Source organism: Carassius carassius, chromosome 28, assembly GCF_963082965.1.
Source record: "Carassius carassius chromosome 28, fCarCar2.1, whole genome shotgun sequence".
Taxonomy (NCBI): Eukaryota; Metazoa; Chordata; class Actinopteri; order Cypriniformes; family Cyprinidae; genus Carassius; species Carassius carassius.
In genome coordinates, this window is record NC_081782.1 from 6,229,097 (window position 1) to 6,255,308 (window position 26,212).

Genomic DNA, 26,212 nt, shown 5'->3' on the forward strand with positions numbered 1-26,212 from the left:
ACTGAGCTGGACGATGACATCACTGAATCAACAATGAACCCCCCCAAAACGGCCTATTTTATATTGTCCTCTTGCATTATCGACACACCTTTTTTCTATTTAACACTGTAAAGCTGGTTTATCACAATCTGTATTGGGTAAAACGCTATATAAATAAAGGTGGCTTGACAAGCCAATATTGCATTTAACTTAAGTAAACCTGTGATATTTTCACCTACTACTCACATAAACAAAAATATGTAAGCTACTAAAATATGTGAAAAGGACAGAACGTTATTCTGACCCTTATTGTCCTGCAGATGCTGGCAACTGTGGTTTAAGAACTACTTTAAATAATTGCAGCCTATAATTCCACCTAAAAGACGTTTTTTAATGATAATCTGTCTACATTTTTTTTTCGGTCCAGTGATTCAGTAACTACTGCCACCTAGTGTCTGCAGCCTGTCAGCGCAGTTTTATTTTCCCCTCTTCTCTTTTTTCCTATATATATATATATATATATATATTCGCGTAAAAGGAATTTACTTAATTTAATTGAACGCGTTTCTTTATTTAAATGATTTGTGAAATTTCCCGGCAATTTCTGGTTTCTAATTGTTTCTAGTTTCTACAACAATGTGTTGTGGTGTTTTGGTGTCGAGATCGCTTGAGAAAATTACACATAATTCCACTAGAGAGAGCTGTTTATTAGAGATAATCTGTAAGACTTCCAAAATTTCACTTCCATTTTACGTAAGTGCAACTTCACTCTAATGTGACAAAGATTGTACAATCAGAATCATTTATTTGTTTTCATGATACTGATATTTAGATTTAGATCTCAGTAAATTTGTGTCGTTTCAACCTATAGGTGTAACGTTACACATGACTGAGGATGTTTATTGGTTGCGAAGGATTAGCAGGATAAACTGTGTAAACATCTAAAGATGAGCAGGTTAAACTTATTACATGTATACAGTGGGTACGGAAAGTATTCAGACCCCCTTAAATTTTTCACTCTTTGTTATATTGAAGCCATTTGCCAAAATAATTTTTTTTCTCATTAATGTACACACAGCACCCCATATTGACAGAAAAACACAGGAAAATAAACTTAAATGATTTAGCAAATGGCTGCAATATAACAAATAGTGAAAAATTTAAGGGGGTCTGAATACTTTCTTTACCCACTGTATGTGCTGTAGCCTATAAGACAGGTGCATGTTGTCAACCTTAGCAATGTAAAGTTCAAAGGTCATTTGGATTAGATAGATATATATATTTGTTTGTTGCATAATGTTAATAATAGGTAAGCAATATCTAAGTATGAGCACTCAGTGGTCAAGTTAGTCGGTGAAGCATCAGACAAACACACTCCGGCCAATGCATGCCTTATCATTGCTCAGGAAAATGATTATTCAAAATGTCCTTTTTCCTGAGGCTATTGGTTTGCATCTGTTTCTTCTCTTTTTTCCTCCTCTCTGCTAATCAGGACCTATAAATGTTTATTGAAATATTGAATGCTCGTGTGTGTGTGTGTGTGTGTGTGTGTGTGTGTGTGTGCGTGCACATTTAATCACTTGTGTGTGCCTACGCAAATACCAACATCTTTGTCCCATCATGATCTCTGTAACATTCATCCCATGAGACATTCTATACAGATTTCTGAGTGTGTCCTTTAGGTAAAGATGAGTGACTAAATGTGACAACATCCAGGGTTTATAAAACCTGTGAACCTCTGTGGCATACATCTGTGTTTCTTCAGCTACAGTCTCTGCATGTCCTATAATTTTTATTAACAGATAACTTTTTATTTATTAGTTGCTTTAAAACACTAACCTCAATTATTTTTGCTACTTTTTAAATGGCATTTAATTATCAATTATAATCTAAACAAAAAGTTAAAGATAAACCATTTTAAAACATGATTTTTAAATCATAAAAACATGATTATTTTTTATATACAATTATGACTGGCAAAGTGTCATGTTCCACTGTTAAAAACACAAAGTGTTTTTCAAAAGTTCTTAATTACCAGTGAATATCATGTTTCATTCAGCATGCATGAGAATTGAAGGTAAATTTCAAGATAACATTTACAAACAAGATATGATTTTGTAAATAATTTAAAAAGTATGAAAATGTTAAGTATATAAGTAATTTATTCTGGACACATAAAATGCTAACGTTAGCTGTGAACTTTTACCATTAGTGAAACACAGGGTTGAGTCATTTTTTTCATCCAAAAAATTAATTGAATGAATTTTCACCATAAAAAAATGAAAATGAGAGTTGTGATGTATTGGAATGCATTTGTTCATAAATCATGAGGTTAAAAAAGTCCTTCTGTGATGTTTGTAAATACACTGATGGAAATTGTTTTTAAGTAAACCTGTAAGAATATCATAAAAGTGTTTTAAGGGATTTCCACTGGGTGCATTTGGACTTGCAAATGTGATTTTCTTTTCATATTTGAGTCTCAGTAATAGGCTATATATGAAAGTGTGTGGTCTGTGCCATGTTTGCTTAATGCTGATGATAGTTGATAAGTTTCCACTGTTGTGCAATGCGGCAGTTAAGGATGAACGGTTTGATTGACAGCTCAATGGTTAAGTATTGATGATCAAGGCTGCAAATGTCTTTCTTACTACAATGACGAAGTCCTCTGTTGTACAATGACACTTTCTTACTTTTCAAATGTGATATTTTATTTGTCCATGCATAGGCCAATCAGTGGCTGTAAATATTTAATTGTTAGTATTTGTGAATAGCCTATGTGGTGCGACGTGAGCTCTCCAGCTGCATGAGGGGTCAAGTAATATGGTCACGTCGCATTCCAGTCAGACACACTTGCCACGCGACAGCAGCAACACGATCCTCGGAGCGGAACACTACACACACCAGTGTTGTGCCAGTTCATACTTAAAAAGAACTAGCTCAAAGTTCAGTTCACACAGATGATAATGAACTAGTTCATGTTCATAGTTCATTTTTTTAAAAAAAATGAACTAAGTTCACATATCTAAAAACGAACTAGTTCACGTTCATTTGTTAAATTCTTTTTAAGATAGGCCACTATCTTACTCAATAGAACCTCTTTACCATCCATTACCAGCTGCAAATCACTGCCACTCCAAAACTAATCAAAATTATTGTACCAATAAACAAGAGACAATTATTATAGCCAGGAGAAAAATAATGTTGAGATAGAGAATATATGTACCCCTTAAATAATGTGTATGATATGTAGAAATTGGAAAATACAAGGTGCAGTCAAGGTATACTGTATGTTCAGTGAAACTTTTATTTAGCCAGCATGAAATTACCCAGGACTTGAAAAAAAAAGTATATTCAGGTTCATAGGGAAAAGATCAGTACACTGACAAAAATCCAGCATATTCTGAACGGCAGTAACTATGTAAACCAGACCAAAGTAGTCATGTACTGTAATGTCAAATTAGCCCTGGTAAAACCTGACTTTTCAAATGAGCGTGAACGTGAACTGCGCGTTCTGTTCATTCCTGCCAGAGTGAGCGCCGCTCTCGTTCACGTTCATTGTATGAAAAGTGATTCGTTCAGTTCCGCGTTCGGTGAAAATATGAACGCGTTCAGTGAACGTCGTTCATTGAACGCGTTCATGCACAACACTGACACACACACACACACACACACACACAATAGTTTAACTGCTCTCTGTCACGATTTCTCCGCGCGTTTCATTATATTACAACTACACCTCAGTGGGTTTTGTGTTGTCACCTAAACGCCTCCATCTTTTATCAACGGAATGTCTTTCTCTTTCTTTCCCTCAACCTGTCTGAACTTCTGCTAATCAAAGTGACGTTTTATATTCTGTAGCTCTTAAAATGAGGATCGCCTTATTTCAGAGTTTGCTGGTTACGTGTGTGTGTGTGCTACTGAATCCAGTAGGTGGCGCTGTGAGCCGGACACTGGTTATGCTCCAATAGCATACTAAAATATTGGTTACATTATTTCCGATGCTTAAATATATATATATATATATATATATATATATTTTTTTTTATTATTATTATTGACAGTGTATCATTATAGAGCAAATGAGGTAAAACAAGACAGAAGTTTCAATTTTAGCATAGGAAATATGCATATTTCAATACAATAAATAAAATATTTGAAATATCAAAACAAATATAAACATAACAGAACAATAATAATAAAAAAATAACTTAATTAGCCCCAAAGTACTTTGTTTTTGCAAAATTTTATTAAGTATGCTTAATTAATATATAATATAATAGCAGGGTGGCATTTGCTGAATTAATATGATAAGGTAACATGCCAACATTCATTATGGAATAATGCCTACTGTTTTTCTGTGAGTGTTTTAGCAGGTATCATACAGTGTTTTGTAGTGTTCAGTGAGTGGCTAGTATGCTATTTGGAACATAGTTATAGTCCTATTCAGTATGTCTCTTATATTGATGATTACGTTAAACCAGGGCTATGTTCAGAATAGCATAATACACTTACTGTTTTCTTCAGAATATAGTATGAGAACTGTGTACAGAATATGAATGTATTGAAACCATATTCACAGCACACCGCACTGAATACTGGGTCCCACAACCAGTATTTCACTGACTAAACAGAGAGAGAAAAGGGATAAATCACAAAAAACTGTAGCTATAGTTTACAGTGTACAGTTACTCATGCTTCACAACCATAGAAACACATTAACTATCACACCAGGCAGAGCAGCATTCCGGCATACTCTCTCTACCTTATACATGATGTATTACTTCAGGCCTATTAGAGATCAAGATAACAGGGCTTCCTTAATTAGAGATGCACACACTGCCTGCTTAAACGTTAACTTGATCTCTATTGCGTATTCTCCCAATGTCTAACACCTATACCAACTTTGTCAAGATACAGGTATGATTTTTTTATTTGCTTATACACAAACATATATGCATAGATGTTGCTTCTGAATTAGTTTGCCTCACAATAGTTATCAGTGTTGGGGTAACCTATTACAAGTAACGTGAATTACATAATCAGATTACTTTTTTTGAAGTAACTAGTAAAGTAGTGCATTACTTTTAAATGTACAATGAAATATCAGAGTTATTTTTTCAAATCGCCTAGGTAATGCCAGTTACTTAGTTTTCCCATTGACATCTTTCCTGTCTCCATGTTGAGAGAAAATTGGATTGACATGCAGACAAAGAGGCATTTTCTTCAGTTGGAGGCTTATTAATGGCATTATTAAAAAACAAATAAGCAACCCCACCAACCAGGTAATAAAAAGTAAAGCAAAAGTAATGTAATGCATTACTTTCCATAAAAAGCAGCTAAGTAATGCAATTAGTTACTTTTTTATGGAGTAACACAATATTGTAATGCATTTCTTTTATAAGTAATTCTCCCCAGCACTGATAGCTATATTTGAACTGTTATCCCAGTTGTAGAACAGTTTAGTTATATTCTGTTAGCCAAAGTAAAACCCATATTAATTTGACAGCCTAATTTGTAGTAATACTAATACTTCTTTCTACTGATACTCATACTACTTTTTGTACTACGGTTGATAGTGTAAATGGTGTTCTTGGTTATAATAGTAGTGGTGCAAGGAACAGCTAGGAGACTGGAGATAATGAATAACCATCATTAGCCATCGTGTGGGGTTTACCTGACTATAATTTGTGGGTGTTTGAATTACCACAAGAGAACAGCTAGATCTTGTACATATAAGCCTTATTTGAGTAAAAAAAAAAGGGGTTTGTCATAGTGTCTTTTATTTTAACACCTGTTCTTCTATATTTGTGTGAATTTTATGGAGGCCTGCAGTTAATGTTACACCTCTCTGTCTACATAGTTAACCAGAGGCTTTCTTCAGGAATATGTTAAAAGAATACCCATAATGATATACTTTTTATTCACTATTGTTTTTTTGTTTGTTTGTTTTTAGGCACCTTGTAATTAAATGATCCCACGTAACTGTATAACATTCAAAAATTGACCATCCTTTGGTTTCCAATCTCTGGATGCGGGAATGATTACATCCAAATGTGAACACACCTTTATTCACTCCATCTTGGCAAACAAACTGTGAAGGTACCAAGACCCTATACAATCAGACTACCAGCTGGCTTGTAGTGTCCCTTTAATTGTATAGAGTGATGCAAATTTTTCTGGGCCAAACCAAAAGTAAGCATTACCCTGGTTCCCTCAACAAAACCTCAATAGGACATTTCCATTTGCTTTTGAACCATTGCAGATAATAACCTGTAACCAATGTTTATGATTCTTATGAACGTTTTCATCACCATGGCTTCAGACATCACAAATGAATACAACCTTCATGAATTATGAAGCCAAAATACAAGTGTACCTGTTTGGCATTATATTGTTTAATGTCCCTGACAACCACTTTAGTCCCTTTTAGAGACTTGTTAGCATTCCTGATGAATTTTATGAAGAGTAAAACATGAAAAAATATCTTAAAGCTTGCGTTAATCACAAACATTAATTTGGCATTTAATCAAAACTCCCTTCAAAAAACAATGGCTTCAGGATGATGAAACCAGAAGTGCTAAAATGCAAACTTGTTTCTGGGTTTTGGTCTAAAAATTAAAATAAAACAAAAGATTATCATTGCAGCACTCTTTTCCATTGAACTGAATGTCCCAAACCCTTGTATTGAATGGGAGCAAGCAATAGTTTAATCTAAAATATGAAATATATAAACATATTTATGTTTTATGTGTAATATGGAATTGCAGTTTCCAAATGAGGTCAATGTTATTCTTTTACCCACAACTTGTCAAATTCCCTTTTTGTCATCCCCAGCCATGGATCATCTCCTTTTCCTTGTTCTTTCACCTGTACCCATTATTTTCTAGGCTCCTGTACCTCTCAAGGTGCTCTTGCCTGTCAACCTCTCAATCTGGAGGCCATCTGCAGGGGGCTTAACCGTATCATTAGAGATAGACCACTCACCCTGGCTTCTCCATGGCTAACTCCAGGCCCAAACTTTCCCTGTCGTCCCCAGTTCCCTGAGGGCAGAGCAGAGAGTAAGAGGCTAGGCAGAGGGGAGGGATAGAAGGGTGTAAGTATCCCATGTTAGACCCCCATGGGGGTCTCAGACCTGCGGGGCGGATCAGGGAGGAAGTCTCCCTCGAGACCAGCCGGCCCTCTCTTTTGTCTCGCAGTGGCGGGAGAATGGAGAAGACGTACCGGAGAGAAACAGAGGGAGGGAAAGTGATAGGGGAAGGAGGGAATGAAAGCGGGACAGCTGCGTGAATGACAGGTTAGGGCTAACGGCGTAGCATGATAAGATTTGGGACTCACCACGTTGATACTTGTAATGCGTCGGTTCACAATTAAAGAGACAATTATTCTGTTATGGTGAGCTATTATTTTCAATAGAAGACATATGCGAACTGTATTTGATCCAGGTGTCTTAAAGCGAGTGACATATGCTGTGTTTGTGTGTTAGTTAGTGTTGTAACATCAAGGGTGGTGACAATGTTAATTCAAGGGACGAATCCTAATGTTTTCTTTTACAGTTTGAAAGTACCAAAAACTTAAAAAAGGAAACATTTATTTTGAAAAAAAAAGTGTGATTTTAATTAATTCAGTCATAATCCTGCATCTAATATCAAAGCCTTTCAATCACAATGAATAAAAAACACAATATACAAATTCATGACTTAATATCACAAAGCTATCAAAATATACAATATATAACCCGTAGAAGTGAAGTTTTTGTTTCTTGTAAATATGGAACAAGTTGGGTTATCAATCCTCAAAAAAAGTTGTTTGTTTTTTTCCAACAAAATCCTTAAAAAATGTCTTTAGGAACATTGTTTAGGAACCCAGGTGAAGTTCCATCCTCCTTGTGCGTCTCTGCGTGTGAAAGCTTGTCCTTGAGGGAAACTGTGCGTCTTCACACTGTTTTGTGGACTTAGTGACATAGTAAATGCCAAGTCTGTCCTGCTACGGGACATACGAGGTGTGGAGAAAAGTAGACTGTCGCCCCCTGGTGGACTGGAGGAACCACAGGCTGGTGTGTTGTAGTATGGACCAGGACTTACATCTTGGGGACGATATGGAGTGGAGGCGGCTCGTGGGGGTGTGAAGTGCTGGGTGGTGGTCATTGCTGATGGAGAGCTGACCAGTGACCCTTTAGATGCGATAGTGTAGAGAGCTGAAGGGTCTAGGGTTGAATAATCAGAACCCAAGCTCTGAGAGGTGTTGTAGCCACTGGAGGTGTCCAGACTGCAGTTGCTTGATGAGTCTACAATGCTGTTGTATTCTACATTTGTCGTACTGTAAGGATCTTCTGTAGGAAGTGGACAGCTGAAAGAAGGGGTGCTGAAACTGCTTTCTGGGTCAATGGTGTTCTCGTCCTGCAGGCCTAGAGTCTCTAGTATCCATGAGTCTAGAGGTGGAGTGGCCACCAGCTCTTCAGCAGAGCAGAACTCCAAAGAAAGATTGCGGCATGTCCGCTTTCCCTCACCATTATGAAGCAGCTGGCTCAGGTTCCGGAAATCACCATGAGTTCTCTTTCGATGTCCTGAACCATCTGGAACCTTGCAGTTAGAAAGGAGTTTCTGTGATTTGTATAAAAGAGAATGTAAAAGTTGATTACAAATGTATTTTGAGGAAAAATTTGACATGAGCGCCAGTACAGTGCTGTTCATGCCAAAAACAATAGATATATTAACATCCACACCAATGCATGATAGTGGATTCTAATTGGCTTTTTGCGTATAGTTATCATCCTTGGTATGAATGGCCCTTAAAAGGTTAGTTCACCCCCCAAAAAAAATAATAATAATAATTCTGCCATTAATTACTCACCCTCATGTCGTTCAACATGTAAGACCTTCATTCATTTTTGAAAAAAAAAACAGCTTTCTGACCCTGCATAGACAACAACACAACTAACACATTCAAAGCACAGAAAAGTACTGTATTAAGGACTTTGTTTAAATAGTCCATGTGACATCAGTAGTTCAACTGTAATTTTACAAAGCATGAGAATACTTTTTGTGCTCAGAGAAAACTAAAAAATAGTGACTTTATTCAATAATTCCTCTCTTCCCTGTCAGTCTTCGATGTGCAAGAATTACAATATTATGATGACCCATATGTGCATTCCTCTGAAGATAAGAAATGGTTGAATAAAGTCCTTATTTTTGTTTTCTTTATGCACAAAAAGTATTCTCATTTTTATAAAAAAAAAAAAAAAAAAAAAACCATTAAACCACTGATATCACATGGACTATTTTAACTATGTCCTCACTACCTTTCTGGGCCTTAAACGGATCAGTTGCATTGCGTTGCTGTCTATGCAGGGTCAGAAAGCTCTTGGATTTCATCAAAAATGTCTTAATTTGTGTTCTGAAGATGAACGAAGGTCTTATCAGTTCGGATTTACATGAGGGTGAGTAATTAATGACACAATTTTCATTTTTGGGTGAACTAACCCTTTAAGCAGTACTGTATGATATGTCTGTTCCATCCATCCATCCATCCATCCATTTTCACTTGTCAGATAGATAGATTGTGTGATTTGTTACCTTAGTTTTTTCCTCTAAAGACTTCACATATGATGAGTTTAAAAACTCTTTGAGCTTGTTGTTCTCTTCTTGCAGTCTGGCCAGCTCTTCTTCTCTTTGCATAAGGGTGTCTTGGAGCTTTATGGGAAAATGTTTTACCACAATCATTAACAATATGTCAACAGCTTTGGTTGAGTAATCCATATTATAATCTTTTAATTTTTGATCTATTTAAATACCTGTTTATTTCGTTGAAGTTGAGGTGACAGTTGGTCAGGCCAGTTGGGCCGATGTCCCAGTCCATGCTCAGACACAGGCAGTGCATCTAAAACAAACAGTACATTTGAAACACAGGTCGTTATCCCGATTAGTAATGGTCTAGCAATGTGAGATTAAAAAGAATACAAAAAAACATGAATGAAATAAATAGGCTACTTTAAAAACAAAAGAAACAGTCCAAAAGAACTAACACTTTGGAGGGGGCCAGATACTCCACAGTCCATTGCTACTCTAACAAAACATGACGAAAAAAAAATCCCAGATGGAAAAATTCCAGTTTGTCAAGGCGGGAAGCCTCTCGCGCCGCTGATCCCGGCTTATATTGCAGGACTTACCCCGCCGAGGCGGCTCGTGCTGGCGGGCAGCGTTGTCCAGGGGACCGGAGTCCCAGAGGGAGACGAGCGTTGCTGTGGAAACGTCAACACTACCGTCAACTGACGTCGAGACGGAGAAGTCGTAGCGCTGCCCTCCCGCAAAGCTCAGGTCTTGGCAGGACAGCATGGTGCTCTACAAATCCCATCATAACAGGGCGAGACAGTTATTTCACTTTTTATTATTTTGAGTATTTAAGCATGTAAAGACTACGTTAAAAATGGACACAAACACCAAAAAAAGTCATTTAAACTAGGCACTATGTGACATAAATTGCTTCATAAGACTACGTCTTGCAAGCAACGTTTAGGAACTGAAAACTTAATAATAGCTATAACAAAAATAAACTAAATATCAATTATAGCTAGCTTTTCAGCTTATCACGTTATGGCTATTTACTTTTCAACTGACTTTCTGCCATTTTCTCAATCTGTTGAAGTTAGTCTTGTGCAATAAGTTTGTCTTTTGGCGCCCGAGGACCTAACGTGAACTATCTGAACTTTTTAAATAACTTTTGTGTTATTACCTGCGATATCAACTGTTTCGTAAATGTTAAACAGTGACAGTATTTTTGTTTTGTCCATCCGGATCCTAGCGGAAACCTCTCGAGCAACGTGCACTACTGTTGCTATGGTTACTCAATGAACGTGACTTCTGCACTTCGAGTAACAAGTCATTTAACTTCTGGGGCTGCTAAACTGTTGTTTGAAAACGCTGCTATGTTATGCTAACTGTTTTACACTGTTTTTACTTTATATCTCAACCTAGAAGTGGTGCCAAAGTCACAACCTGCTTTTTTATTTAATAGCCTATCTTTTTATTTCATATGAGCTTAATAACGGATTAATCCAGTTTAATTTATTTATTTTATATCATTAAACAATAAAAACAAATTATTCTGTCACAATAAATGAATGGAAAAGAATGTTATACTGACGAAAACGAGCAACTGCAAAAATTGCAAAAACTCGCGTTATCAGTCAATAATTTATTGAAACTGACATCCACTCCATGTATATTCCCCACAGTACCCACGTGTTGCACTGACTGCAACAACCTGCTCTCCTTTTAATGGCTTATCATTGACGCTGACATTGCTTTTGTGTAGGCTACTAATTATGCATGTCAAATAACTGTCAATGTATCAGACACTTCTAAACATTAAAATGTTCGCATATGGCACTCGGAGACCCAAAAAAAACTCCAATTCACAGGTGCATGTTAAATAATCAGAAGCACTTACCAGTTTTGGGGCAGGATGAGTCGGGTAGGTGCGAGCTCTCCAAAGACCTAGAGAAGCGAGTGCGCAAAACTTCATTCAAACTGCTTTGACACTCGCTCTCCAGAGCGCAGCTGCAACCTGATTCGGTGTGAAGCTGTCAAATTGATGACGTGACGCTTCAACTGTTGGATCGTAGATGCGCAATGTGCACGAGCAGAAGGCAGTGCGCGTGGTTTGTTCACCTTAAGAGGCGTGATTTTACTAATGCACGGTTTTATTGCTTTGGGATGGAGAGCTAGATGGTTTTCTCTGCGCATCTGGCTGCTGCGCGCTGTCCAATGGGTTAATGTATAATTGCTCAACTGATAGTTTAGAAGCATGATGAATTAATTTAACCAAACGAGCTAAAGGACATGTTCATGACCCCTTCTCACAGAGTTAAATGAAAGTTGCATACCACAGAGTGACACATTAACATACTTTTGAGCATTTCTGTCAGCCTGTTTTTTTTTTTTTGTTTGTTTTGTTTTTTCAAAGAACTGAAAGATTATCATTTTAATGCTCACGTGGGTTTTTGTACTTTGCACTTGATTGGGAAGACATCACCAAATGAAGTTATGGCTAGAAAAGATAGATTTGCTAATGATACGGTATATTGAAATATATAAGAATAGGTAAATTGCTTCTATTTTATATAATTAAAGGGTGATTATATAAATATATATACTGGAATTCTATTTATAAAATATAGGCTATTTATTTATTTTAACATTATGTTCATATTAATTTTAATCAATATTAATAAAAAAACTTCCTTTTGGTGTGTTTAATTGGAAAACTGTTTAATAAAAATGTTTTCTTTTAGGAGTAGAGTCTATAGTAATTGTAATCAGCTTTATATAAAAACAAAAACAAGAAATCTATGATATGTCCCCAGTTAGATGTACAGGGGTCCTGTGGGCATTAATTGCAGGGTTTAAGAATGACTTTGTGCAAGTTTCGGGAGCAACTTTGCCTGTGTGTAGAAAGGAGCTGGAGGCGGAGACAGTAGAGGAGAGATATGGTAATTGTGTTTAATTCACTACACTATAACTGCCAATTAAACAGGCTGAGAGCTCTGTCATTTCATCTAAATCTTCTGTCCAGTCGCACTCTCTCTCTGTCTTTCTCTCCTAGTCCTCTTTCACCCAATACCAGAGATACAGAAACCCAGTAACTCAGATTCTGCAGAAGCATGCACTAATCTTTGTATGTGCAATTGTCCTAAACAGTCTGCAAACACTTTGAGCAATCGATGCATATATAGTTCCAAATAAATCTATACGAGGATGCATTCAATTAATCAAAAATGACAGTAAAGGATGAAAGTAAAGAAATGTTTCTTGAGCAGCAAATCAGCATATTAGAACAATTTCTGTAAGATCATGCATGTGACACTGAAGACTGGAGTAATGAAGCTGAAAATTGAATCACAGTAATAAATTACACTTCAAACCATATTAAAACAGTCAACAGGTCTTTTAAATTCTAATAATATTTTACAATATTACTGCATTTTTGATCAAATAAATACACCATTGGTGAGCATAAGAATCTTTCAAAAACATCTTACAGACCCCAAACTTTCAAATGGTAAGTGCAGTGATCCTGCATTACGGTTGATCATTTTGTTCATTTTTCACATGAATGCTGCTTCAGGACGTGAACTGTGAGGTCCATGTCAATAATCCTAGAAAGTGATGAAGTATGTGTGATGTACCAAATGAAGATATGACTCGGACAGTGCACTCATCATTGCATATTTAAAATTATAATACAAACCACAGAATATATTACTTCAAGTGTGTGGCAGACTAAGCTGAAGTCTACTGAAGAAAGCCAGCTCTCGAGGAGTGTGAAATTGGTGTGTGTGTGTGTGTGTGTGTGCTGGTGCACCCCTCTATGTGCTAACTAAACTGGCAGCTTGGGTAATTAAGAGCGGAGCTGTTGTCAGGTGCCTCATTATGACATGAATGGCAGTTTGTCACTCTCCTCCTACCTCTATTAAACAGCCTCTGTCCTTTGCTGTCAGCTGCTCTGACTGTTTATCAATCTGTTTGCTGGCAGAGCCCTTTTTTTCAGGGCTGACGTTCTGTCTGTTGACAGGTCTGATTTTACAGCTCCATTTATGAAGTTTTCTTTTCTTGGTTGAATATGACAGTTTGAGAGCAGACAAAGTTTTTTTTTTTGGATAGTTATATGAATGAACCATATTTTATTTGCATGAATTATGTCTGATGAGCCAAACTATCAACCATGCTGAACTATCAGAATGAATTCATTAGCCTTTGTTATGCTGTGAACAAGGCTAATGAATGTTTGAAAAATAAAAAAAACTTTAATAAAATGATCACTATGTGCCAGAAAGAAAAGAATAACCCAAATGCTAGTGGATCTCTCTCTCTCTCTCTCTACATTTGCATTATTCTTATAAGGCAGATTTATGTCCTGGAAATGGATGCATAATGTAGGATATTTGGTAAAAATATGCAGCTCTGAATACATGAACATAAATACATGCATAAAAGCTCATAAAGCATCTAGCTACAAGAAAATATATTTTCTGAACATTTGTCTAACACAATATATAGCATAATATATAGCACTAAAAACAAACAAATTTGTAGGGTTTTAGTATGTATATATAAGTGTGTGTGTGTGTGTGTGTGTGTGTGTGTGTGTGTGTGTGTGTGTGTGTGTGTGTGTGTGTGTGTGTGTGTGTGTGTGTATGTGTGTGTCTGTATACAAATTGCTATAAATTATAAACTTTAGGTACTGTTAGGTCCTGTAGTCACCATTTCCCTTACATTTTTACCCCAAACAAATATTTTTAAAAGTGAAAATATCCCATATAATTTCGCAATTAATATGATTTGATGGCACATGCACATCAATCAGCTTCATGTCAGGTAAGCACTCAAACTTTTTTGAAGCAATGATGGAAGTTTGTATTGATTGTATAAAGGTTTGTATGAATATTTTTATGTCGCTTTGGACAGAAGTGTCCATGAATGTTAATGTATAAGAGGAGCATATAGAAGCAAAAAGTGTGTGTGGGGGGGGGGGGGTGCGTTGGGGGTGTATGACCCCTGCTGACACACTGCAGACAGTGGGAGTGAAGAGGAGGGTCAAGCGGCTTAAGTAATCAAAAGACTTTAGAACAGCACGCAAAACCAATTCTGGTTCAGTCAGACACATCAAAGACCCTTAAGTTTATACAGAACAGATACACAATGAATATCACTTCACTAAACTCTCAAATATAATAACTCAGTTCTTTCCATCCACACACACACACACCATCTGACCCCTCACCCCTGTACACACCCCACCCTGCCTCCCTCTTTCAGCAGTTGGAGATTTAATTGCCTTCTCTCAGGGCCGGTGATGGTGGTACAGGTGGAGATACCTGGGCGTCTAACCCCTCTGCCCCCGGCCCAGCTGTCTCTGGGTCCCGGCCATTTTTCCTGTGCAGCTCCCCACCGAGGGCTCTAATAACCAGACACTACTGCTCAGGATTTGTTGGCAAACAAACTGGACTCATGTGGACTTGCAACCTGTTAGATATGTTAAGTGGTCACTAAACTGGTTAAAGGCTAAATGCTTGTTTATGTGTGTTTGAGTGCGTCTTTGTACGTGTTTGGACACTTAAATACATGAAGTCTGATTCTTGAAACTCACCAGAATATTAAAATATGCAAGGGAAGAATATAATGGTATTACAAAGTTTATTTATAACATCATGGTATAAAGCTATATATACAGTACGCTAGAAAAAAAAATCTTACAAAAGGAAATGAGATGGCTCAGAAAACTGTCTCAGGTGCTTTTCCTAAAACTAGTCTTCCATTAGAAATTCAGTATGTTTGCTTATCTGAGCAAATTTTGTCCCTTTTTAAAAATTATTATTTCAGTCACTTATATGTTCACAAAGGCTGTAAAAAATATTATATTTTTTTTAATTTTCTGCATAACTTTTGCTCAAGAAACATTTCTTATTATTATCAACGCTGAAAACAGTTGTGCTGCTTCATAATTTTGTGGAAGCCATGATCATTTTTCAGGATCTTCTGATGAATTAAAAGTTTTTAAGAACAGCATTTATTTAAAATAAAAAACTTTTTTACATTATGATTTTTTTTTATTGTTATGTTTGATCATTGTAATGCATCCTTGATTAATAAAAGTATTAATAAAATAAATCTTACTAAGCATAAACTTTTAAACAGTAGTGAATATATAAGTTTATGTTATAAAGATAAACTATTAGGTAAAATATATTTAAGTTGTTTTTTTTTTTTGTACTTGTATGTACAGAGCTTCGTGCTATGAAAGCAAAAAGCAGACAACCTGAACGTCTTTTTAGGAAAATGGGTTTAACTGTCCATTATCTTGTTTATTCTGATTACATCAATAACTACAAAATAATCTCACACCTCATCAACATGTCTTTCATTTATTCCTCTTTTCATACATCACTCAAGACTCCTGCTGTTACTCCTATTCTCAACAAAACAAATCTGGATCTTGTAAATATTTTTCAGCTGCCATCCAATTACCTGCCATTTGTATCTTAAATCATGGAAAAGACTGTTGCCTCTCAGCTGCAGTCATTTCTAGCTCGTAACAGTCTCTTTGATATTTTTAAGTCTGGTTTCCGGCCACGGCACAGTACGGAAACTCCTCTAGTAAAGGTTGTCAATTATCTATTACTTTCTTGTGATTCAGGAAGTTTATCAATTATTTTATTACTTGACTTCAGCTCAGCATTTGATAGTGTTTGTCATTAAGATACTGCTCTCTCACCTTGCAGAAGTTGGCATCTCAGGTTCTGCATTATCCTGATTCTCCTCATATCTCACAGATAGGCAATACTTCGTCTCACTGCATAATTCTCCCACAATCTTGCTCAAACAGGGAGTTCCCCTGGGCTCAGTTCTCGGACCATTATTATTCATCTTCTACATTCAGCCTCTTGGTCAAATAATTTGTCACCATTGTTTTAACTACCACTGTTATGCTGATGACATCCAGATATATTCTGCTTGTCAACCAGATTCTCAGTCGATGGCATCATTATCTTCATGTGTCAGTGAGTTAAAGGATTATATTCTAATTTTCTTAGTCTGAACTTGAGTAAAACAGAAATTTGAATAATTGGCCCCCCATGTCAAATAAAAAATAAAATTAATGTTTCTAGCTTTGACCTTGATGCTATTTCTGTATTTCCATCAGCTACAGAAACTTAGGTATCATTCTAGACCCATCACTGACCTTGGATGACCACATTAGTAAACTCTCCAAAACTGCTTTTTTTCAACAACATCAAATTGTGCAACTTTGTCCTTTCCTCGGTAGAAAATATGCGGAACCATTATGTCTTTATTACCACTCGCCTTGACTATTGTAACGCTCTTTTCTCTGGCTTACCAGCTCACTCCATCGTTCATCTGCAGTACATTTAAAATTCTGCTGCCAGATTATTAACTTCCACAAAAAAAAAATTCTATTCTATTCTATTTAATCTTCAGCAGTTGCCTGAATCTATTCGTGTGAAATACAAAATCATTAAGCTCACCTTTAAGGCACTCAAAGGTCTTGCTCCCTCCTATCTTTCTTACATACTCTCTTCTTATATACAGTACCTTCTCATGTACTCCGGTCTTCTAATTCAGAACTTATTTGTGTACCTACAGTAGGTTCTGTCTATCTTTAATGGGCGGCAGTTCCTATTCTGTTACTGCTGTTACTACTTTCTGATCTGTTACCTCTAAAAAATATACATTTGAGATTGCTAAAGGTATTTGTCCACATAAGAAAAACTAAGAAACAGGAAACAGGTCTCTATTTTCCCTCCATTTAATATCACTGCTGTCTAAAAGAAACAGTTCAGATATTTAAGAGGCCTCATTAGTGTTTTCGTGATTTTTCTTTCCAGTTTGATGGAGTTCAGGAAATCAATTTGTTTCTAAAGTGCCATTTTGATGTAAAACTCTCTGTACAGTAAGTAATCTGAGCTAAAGGTCCTCAGACCTCTGGAACACAGACGGGCCAATTAACTGAGAATCACACATCAACGTAAAGTCAAAACAAAGTCAAGAGAGCCCTTGACTTCTTCACGGGGGTCCTCCATCTCATTATTACCAGCCCCCTCCCTCAGAGAAAATTGCCCCCTTCCATCTAGATTACGCTCCATACGCGTGTCAAAGCAGACTCGGTGTGCTGTTAGCATGCTGCGATGCTAAGCCTCTTTTACCTGAACAATGGCCTCCAGCCGAGCACATGCTGCCAATTAAGCCCAGGGCTCTCTTTCCGCCTGCCACAGCTACCCATGTTCCGGCCTGATCTTGAACGCCCCTTCCCTCACTACAGGCACATGTAGGGCAGCCCTAAGCAGGGGTCTTTTTGTGTGGCATGAGCAAAGCCATATTGGTTTCGGCGGGATATACACAGCCCCCGTCTTGGGCTGAACTTGACGCTGCGTAGATAAAAGTACCGCCGACGGTGTCTGTGCCACAGCGTCTCTTTTCCCCGCTAACATCCGTTTAATGGAACACCCTCTTTTCCCTTTGCCAGGCCTGACTTCATCTATGGTGTGTCCAATCCATTTTTAAATACTTCTAGATTTTAGAAGTTGGTACTTTTAGAAGTAAAATAAGTTACTTTTTGTATTTATACCACAATACTGGAATACTTGAATATGTGTGTTTGCATCAGAGCTGACTTGTCTCTGTTTTTTTGAAAATGTACTTTTTCAGTAAGACGTTTTAACTATAAAATAGTTTTCTATCCATAATAATGCTTTCTCCAGTGAAAAAGTCGTCTTATCTGAATCAACTTTTTATTAGGAAGCACTAAGAAGCCAAGCATCATTACTTTATGTCATTAGTTTCTTTTGATTCAAACTTAAAAATGTATATACAATCATGGCCGTAGCCAGCTATGAGGTCACCGAGGTCCGGACCTCGGTAAATTTTTCATTTTCGAAAATAAAATGTGTTCTCTGATTGACTAATTTGCTGCTAAACTCCTCATATGAATGTCTGCATGTATAATTCAGAATGTATAGCGTCCGTGGTATGAAAATGGTCGCTGAGTATTTTAGTAAATTATAAAACATTATGCAATAATAACTTATTGAGTCTAATTTAATGGATGCCACCTTATTGGGGAAATAAAGCCCTCCCTACACCTACACTTAACTTTTTGATTATTTACTTAATTTTCATTGAAAATAAATGCTTTTCTGATGTGAATTTAAATTTGAAAATGGAGAAAGAAATTCGCCAAAAGGCGGATTCGAACCTGGGTCGATCACGTTAAAATATTTATGAAACACATGTTACCTTCTGCGCCAGTGGAGCAGACTGTGAAATATTTTCTTTTGTAATAATGACTATCCGACAATAACACGTTTGGTGGGCAACATGTATGTTTGTGACTTATTTATCAAAATTACCGTAATTCCTCAAATAAAAGCCGGGGCCTTTATTTACCTGAACTTCACAAGGTAACAGGCTTTTATTTGAAGCAGGCTTTTATTAGAGGCAGGCCTTTATTTCTAATTCCATCTGTTTGATAAGTAATTGTTTTAAATAACCCGTTTTAAATTAAAAGCGATAGTGTTCCAGTGGACAGAGATCATAACATTAGCACAGAATCAGTTCAGAATCAATCACCAAAAAAAAACAGTTCGGTTCAGACGCGCTCTGTGTCAGTCTGCTTCACGCTGAATCACGCATGTGCACAGTATCATCAGCTCCTCGGTTCTCAAATCGGACGCGTCCGACAGAAACGGTTCTCGGTTCAGTGTACTGGTGATCCGAAAACCGATGCAACCAGTTCTTGACTAGAGAACGAGAAACGCTCCGGTAGTGGGCATGCACGTTCGTTTATTGACTCTGATGATTATCGACACACATTTACCCCCGGCCCTGATTTAAGACCGGCCTTTATTTGTCCGTGTTGACCACGCCCCGGCCACTATCAGAGGCCCAGCGTTTATTTGACTACCGGTTTTTATTTGAGGAATTACGGTAATTTGACATGAACCAAGAAAAATTTACCAAGAGAAAACATTACAGTCTTCAGCTGCGAGAGGGCGCTCTATGCTGCTCAGTGCTCCTGTAGCCTACCACTGAAAACATAGAGCGCCCTCTCGCGGCTTTAGACGGTAATGTTTTCTCTTGGTTCTTGGTTCTAAATAAATGCGACTTTTAGTCCAGTGCGTCTTATATATGTTTTTTTCCTCTTCATGACGTATTTTTGGTCTGATGGGACTTATATTTAAGTGCGACTTATAGTCCGAAAAATACTGTAGTTAGTTGTATTTATAGGTGGTTATTATAGCACAATTCTATAATAGAAACCCCCTGGACCTCACTAATTTTAAAAACCTGGCTACGGCCATGTATATACAATTATTGTTCTAGGTGCATTTTATAAAAGAAATAAAAACATTCCACTAAGGCTTCCAAAGTAATGTAATATTCTGTGGTTGTGCAACCTTGCAACACGTACATACAGAAACTGCCTTTCAGTCATATGAAATAAAATGATTGTAAAAATTCTAATCTTAGATTTCAGTCTAAGTAACAAATACATTTCAGCAGACAAACTTGTTTTGTTGGTGCTGGGTAATATATTGACTTGTAAAATGCATTTATTAAAGGTTAAACACATTATACAGACAATGAAGCTGAAGCCTGCCAATTAAACACATTTAGCCAAGAGTCAGATTACTAATCTCAAACAAGATATAAATCACTACCGTTCAAAAGCTTGGTGTCAGTCTTTTTTTTAAAGCAAGAATGCATTAAATTACATTTATAATGTCTTAATTAAAAAAAGATTATTGCATATAAATGGTGTTCTTTTATTAAGCAGCACTGTTTTCAACATTGATAATAATAAGTAATATTTCTTGAGCAACAAATCGTCACATTATGATTTCTGAAGGATCATGTGACATTGAAGACTGAAGTAATGGAAAATGTGCTGCTGGAAAATCTGATTTGCGTTATAGGAACTTTAAACGCACTTTAAAATATATTTAAACAGAAAACAGCTATTTTAAATCATAATAATATTTCACAATATTACCATTTTAAGAAATGCAGTCCTGGTGAAAATAAAATGCATCTTTCTCACAAAAAACATAATAAAAATCTTACAGATCCTGAACTTGTGAATGGTAATATACAGGACACACTTCACCTTTTAAGACTTTTGTGGAATCAAAATGCAAAAAATGCATTTCTAACCAATTTTTACCAACTCACTTCACTTTTCTTGCACAACTTCTTGGCTTCTGGCAGGTATAGATGTATGCAGTCTGGGTGTTTAAGTGTGGAATGTGAGCATTACCGAAACGCAACCCACCCCTGTGCACTTGCCTCTGATTATGTGCTTGTGTTTCAATTCTTCTCTTTATTCTAATGAAACTATTAGATGATCAATGAAAAGACAGATTATGGTGGAATGCCTAATACCTTCCCCCAGTCTGGCACCTACAACATAAACTTCACAGAGAACACACCTGATCTCAGGTGTCACCCAGCGCCGACAACACCTCCGCTCGCCCACTCGGTTCCCCTTGAACACAATGGGCCTGCCGCCTAAGCATGACCTAATCCTCTCCTCGGCCTCTTATTGGCTGCCAAGGCGGATCATGTGATGTAGTTCAGAGAGAAGGTTGCAGGTTGAAATTTTTGCTAGACAAAGTGTTCTACAGGAGCAGCGAAGCGTGAGGAATAGAAAAGTTCCTGGAGGACTTGATAGGCAGCAGAGCACGACTGGAGTGATGTCTTTGTCTTTAATCCACTACTGAGGGTGTGCCAGTGTGTGTGTTCGGGTTATGGTGTTCCTCTTCTAGGGTCATTCACCTGGGCATTCAGTCAAAAATATGTGGCTGTAGGTCAGCCAAAGATATACTAAAAAATTAGGGAGCATAATGTTCTGACTGTTAAAAAAACAACAGAGGAACATTGAATGTTTGGAAAAATGAGCGATATCATTCATTCAGTTCACATCACTTCAACACACTGGAGTTTAGCAGGTGTTGAAGGCCTCATTTGTTCTGGCCTGACAAAATGATTTGTTGTGTTATGAAGGTACCAGGTTGACGTGTGCTTTTGGGAAAAGAGTAATGCATTTGTCAAAAGTTTGTTAGTGGCTTTAGAGTTAAACTTGATACCAATGAGCTGAATTATATATTTGTGCTTTGTTGCCTGAAGCTACAAAGTCTGCTTTACACATTTTCTCATTTTTTATGATGCAAGTCAACTGTTAAGTGCATTATTCTCATGAATCTTTCTGTTATCATAAAAACAAAACTATAAGTAGACATTCTTACTGATAATAATGGAGTGTAATAGAGTGTTGCAGGAATGATGACGTTTTGAAGGGCAAAGGAATGAGTTTAATAAATTTACATTTTATCACTTTCAGTTCAAGTCTTGGAGTCAATGTTTTTTTTTTTATGGATTAAATACCTGAAGTTCAAGATATATTCATGTTTTATTTTACAACATGAAATACAACATTAACACCCTCATTTTGATTTTTTAAAGCTTTTAGTTAATTGTCTGGAAAAAAGGTGGTTGCTAACAAGTGGCTATATACAGTAGGGCTACATAAGACGTCATCATGTCAAACAGGTTTACTTGTCTACTCTCTAGTCCACTTTTACTGCTTCATTGTAATTATAATTATATATAAACTTGCAAACTATTTGAACTCTTAAGAAACTTTTAGGGATTTTATATATATATATATATATATATATATATATATATATATACACATACATATACATATATACACACAGACTGAAAGAGCTGTTAGAACTTGGAAGCCTAACTTTTTACTTCTCTAGAGGTCATCTCAATAAATCTCTGTAGGGATTCATAAAAGTCACGCAACTGTTCTAATCCCAAAAAGAATCTTATAAACTCTCAAACCTGCCCACAAATCTCCTATTATTTGGTGGTCTTAAAATATTTTTGAAAATCTGAACCGAGTACAGATCTATGAAAGTCAAATATGTCAGACACAACTAGCTGATTAAGTAGTAGTGTCTGGATTTTCCTATAGAGTTAAACCAGAATCCATCACAATAGTATAGAGTCCAACATACATTATGATTGGTGTCTGTAAGATTTTTTTGACACTTAAGACTGGAGAAAAAATTTTGGCTTTGCCATAACAGAAATACATTTATTTTACTAGTTTAGTTTTTACTATATACTTCATCTAATAAACAAATACTTGGTGAGCATTAAAAAAACAAACGTGTTTATCAAACGTGTGATGCGATCAGAACAGAAGTGAATGTTTGATACAAGAAACATGAAAAGCGAAAGTAACAGTTGCTCATTGTAATGTTCAGCATAAATGGAGTGATGCTGAACAAGACAATGAGTTTGTTGTTGCAACCGTCAGGCAGTGAGCTAGCCGTTAGATTACCATCCCAACAAAGACATATAAGCAGGAAGAAGCTTATGATTATTTGAATGAATGTACCAATAATTCAAACACTTGTCTTGGTGCCAAAATGTCCACAACTTTTATTTTAAAAAAATGTCACTTGGTTTGATATTTTGTTGCATGGTATATTTTTAAATGAGGCTTAAATGTCTAAACACTTTACTCAAAGTTGCATGCAGTTTCCATTGTGATGACATGAACCATTTCTGGCACTCCGAAGAACTTTTCAATGAGAGGTCTTAAAAGAATCATTGTTTTCTTAGTGTGAAAAACATTTTGTATAATGTAAAGATGCTTTTTTTGAACTATTAAGAACCTTTTGTTGAATGGAAAAGGCTCCATGGATGTTCATTTCATGGAACCAATGATGTCATCAAAGAACCTTTATTTTTAAGAGAGTGGGTTTTTTGTGACAAACTACCATATTGCTGTCTTTTACTGGGAGCATGAATCCCTCAAGATCTACATTTATTCCTTTAGATATGTATTGTTTTAAAGAATTACTTTTTTACTCTAATGGGGACGACCTGCACTACTTCTGAGGTTCGTGTTATTGAGGTTAACCTTTTAACAACCCTTGCCATTTGAGCAACGTGTTGCAGAGTCTGTTTTTCCTGAATGGTCGTACGCACCGTCTTGGGACGTCAGCACTTGGGATGAACGCCTGTCATTTATCTGATCTCCGGGAGTGTCTCTGAGACCTAATGACAGAGAAATCCTACAATCAGATAATCTGACATGACATAAAAGATTTCAAACTGCATGTATTGAAAGTCTTAGAGAAAACATGATCACATAATTGATAGCTTGTAAATCCCACACACTTGTACTGATCACTGAACATTAAAGCAAAACAAATGATGCAGAATGTGTCTTGACAGGGGGAGGATGAAGGTTTAACTGTCTCATCTTTCTAATCTTCCAACAGCATCCCTTTTGGCTCAACCAAATTCCCTTTCTCTCTTCTCCATCTTTTACTAAGCTCTGAACCCTCTGAACATTTGTCTTGAGTGTAAATGCAATGCTGGAGAACTGGAACTGAGATTTCAAACCACAGTTAATGAAAGGTAAAGGACAAGTGCTTTTAAACAACAACGACTGTGATTCTGTAAGGACTCCACCCTGATGTTTGAAATATAAAACTAACTCTCAAGTGTTAAGTTACGCCTATTATGGATCATATGTTTCATTGATTTGTTGGCATAACAGAATAATGTTTTGAGATGTGAGGGGTTTGGAAAAAAACACAGGATAAATAAAGTTTCAAAAGTTGTCTAAATGATGATCTAAAAGGTTCTACATTTCATAGACTTCATAGTAAATTGGTTTTGGTTAATTGTGAGATGTTATAGAATAATTATTGGGAATTCAGATGACTTGTGGATATATTAAAGTGGCATATTTTGTTGAGAGAGGAAGATCAAGTAAATTTATTGGGGGAGGTATTACAAGTCTCTTATAAAACAAAGGTTAATCTATGCTATTATTGCAAAAACACCTTTTTGGAACCTTTATTTTTTTGTATTTTCCTATAATCAAATTAAAGTTTCTTTTTTGTACAGACTGTTTGGTAAATAGAAGATTAAATAGAATAGAATTTATTTGAAACTTAACTTTTTTTACTGTCAATTTTATAAATTCCTGCTGAATGAAAGTTGAAAAGAAAAAAGCCAAATGGTAGTGTAAATACACTGATTTAATAATATTATCAAAGAATGATGAAATGCTTTAAATGAATGTATGATTGTAATGTTTGTTATTAGTGGATTTATCTGCTTTACTGAACTCAGGTGACCTCACTTTATAGTTGTATATGTGTGTGTTGGAAATAGAAAGGGAGGGGAGAAAGTTGAGAGAGTTCAGACTTTTGGGGGTCTTTTGAGGGGGTCTGTACTCCCTTTGTCTGAACATACAAATACACTACAACTTGTGAAGCTGGAATGAGTTTTCCTGCCCAAAAGTTGTAATTGTAATTTTTTTTATTTCATTTTACCAGAGTAGTGTGTGTGTGTGTGTGTGTGTGTTGGGTGGTGGGTTGGGGGGATTAATCCTAAATCTTTGTACACATGTAAAACAAACTAATACACTCCTAATATGACACTTTTTTTTTTTTTTTAGCAAACTGATACTTAGTAGGGAAACATGAAGTTAAATAAACCCTGTTCGTGACTGAAAGAAAAATAGGTACATAGAAAGCGGGAGTTTATGTGTGTGGCTCTATGCCGGCTGTCAACGTCGCTCGGATGATAAACCTATTGTCCAATCAGAGCTCCTGATTGTTGTGCACTTCTTGCTTCGAGGGGGCCCTGGCATGGAACCCAGCTGCACCCCCATTACCCCAAGAAATAACCCCCTCTCCAGTCCATAATGAGACCCAAAACCAGTCCAAATCTCAACCATCTCAACTGGAGCACCTTCACAGTGTTGAGCAACCTTCAGTCTGTCATAAGTCCTAGTTTGCAACATCTTCAAAAGAAAACAACCAGGCCTAAAATTTAAAAAAAAAACGCTTTTAAATTGTAAGACAGAAGTAAAAATCTAATGCATAGCATACAATTATGGTATCTCAATCCAAACATTGTAGCCAGGTATAAACACTGTATTGGTAGATTTGTAGACGTAAAGGTCCTAAATTAAATCTGCCGGGTGCAGTGTGAGCATATTCATGTTATCGTGTAGGCAAACTTGGACAATCGTGTGTATGTCTGTTGTGTGTACTAGAATTTGAATGTAGTGTTTGTGGGTGGGTGTGTGTGGCACAAGTGTGTGTATATTTGTTTTTAGGGCTTAGACCCTAAAATTTGTGTGTGTGTGTGTGTGTCTTGGACGCCAAGTGTGCCAGATTTAAAAGGGTTAGATCTGGACAGGAGCCAAGCCTGAAGGGGTGACATGAGAAAGAGAAGGGAAAAAAAGATTCAAAGGAGGAAAAAGGAACCAATCCAGAAATTACAAGCCTTTTACTAACCTTATGGGAAGCGTTCCCGACACATGCAGGACTACAAACACTCGCTTAACATGAATGAAATGCCATTAGTATGAGGTAGCAGTGATGTGGCGCTATCTGCTGGTGGAAACAAGATCTGCATCCAGCACCCTTGCAAGACAAGTGGATAAAATGTTTAGAAATTGAAGTGAGTGAGTGACATTCAGCCAAGTATGGTGATGACCCATATTCAGAATTCGTGCTCTGCATTGAAATGTCTGTTAAAATTTGGTAGACATTATGTTATATAACTAGACTGTGTCAACTTATATTCTCATAGAAAGAGAATACTTTTCTCGT

General features: G+C 36.6%; 1 protein-coding gene across 3 annotated transcripts; it reads right to left on the reverse strand.

The window, feature by feature from the left end:
• Positions 1-7,555: 7,555 nt before the first annotated feature.
• Positions 7,556-26,013, reverse strand: LOC132108370 (geminin coiled-coil domain-containing protein 1-like). 3 transcript variants are annotated; one of them, XM_059515071.1, is made up of 7 exons: positions 25,895-26,013; positions 23,562-23,630; positions 11,425-11,471; positions 10,145-10,316; positions 9,770-9,855; positions 9,552-9,668; positions 7,556-8,579 (listed from the first exon to the last, which is right to left on the reverse strand). In XM_059515071.1, the coding sequence occupies exons 4-7, from the start codon at positions 10,308-10,310 to the stop codon at positions 7,821-7,823; spliced, it is 1,128 nt and encodes a 375-aa protein (XP_059371054.1). In that variant the 5' UTR covers positions 10,311-10,316; positions 11,425-11,471; positions 23,562-23,630; positions 25,895-26,013; the 3' UTR covers positions 7,556-7,820. The 3 variants fall into 3 exon arrangements, with proteins under 3 accessions (XP_059371054.1, XP_059371057.1, XP_059371056.1); XM_059515074.1 differs by lacking the exon at positions 11,425-11,471; XM_059515073.1 differs by lacking the exons at positions 11,425-11,471; positions 23,562-23,630; positions 25,895-26,013 and adding an exon at positions 10,708-10,858.
• Positions 26,014-26,212: the final 199 nt, after the last annotated feature.

Excerpts from the sequence above, each read along its gene's own strand:
- LOC132108370 (XM_059515074.1), bottom strand. The coding sequence starts at position 10,310 with ATGCTGTCCTGCCAAGACCTGAGCTTTGCGGGAGGGCAGCGCTACGAC. Across the intron at positions 9,669-9,769 it reads AACTTCAACGAAATAAACAG|CTCCAAGACACCCTTATGCA; the intron begins GTATTTAAATAG and ends TTTCCCATAAAG. Across the intron at positions 8,580-9,551 it reads CTTTAGAGGAAAAAACTAAG|AAACTCCTTTCTAACTGCAA; the intron begins GTAACAAATCAC and ends TACAAATCACAG.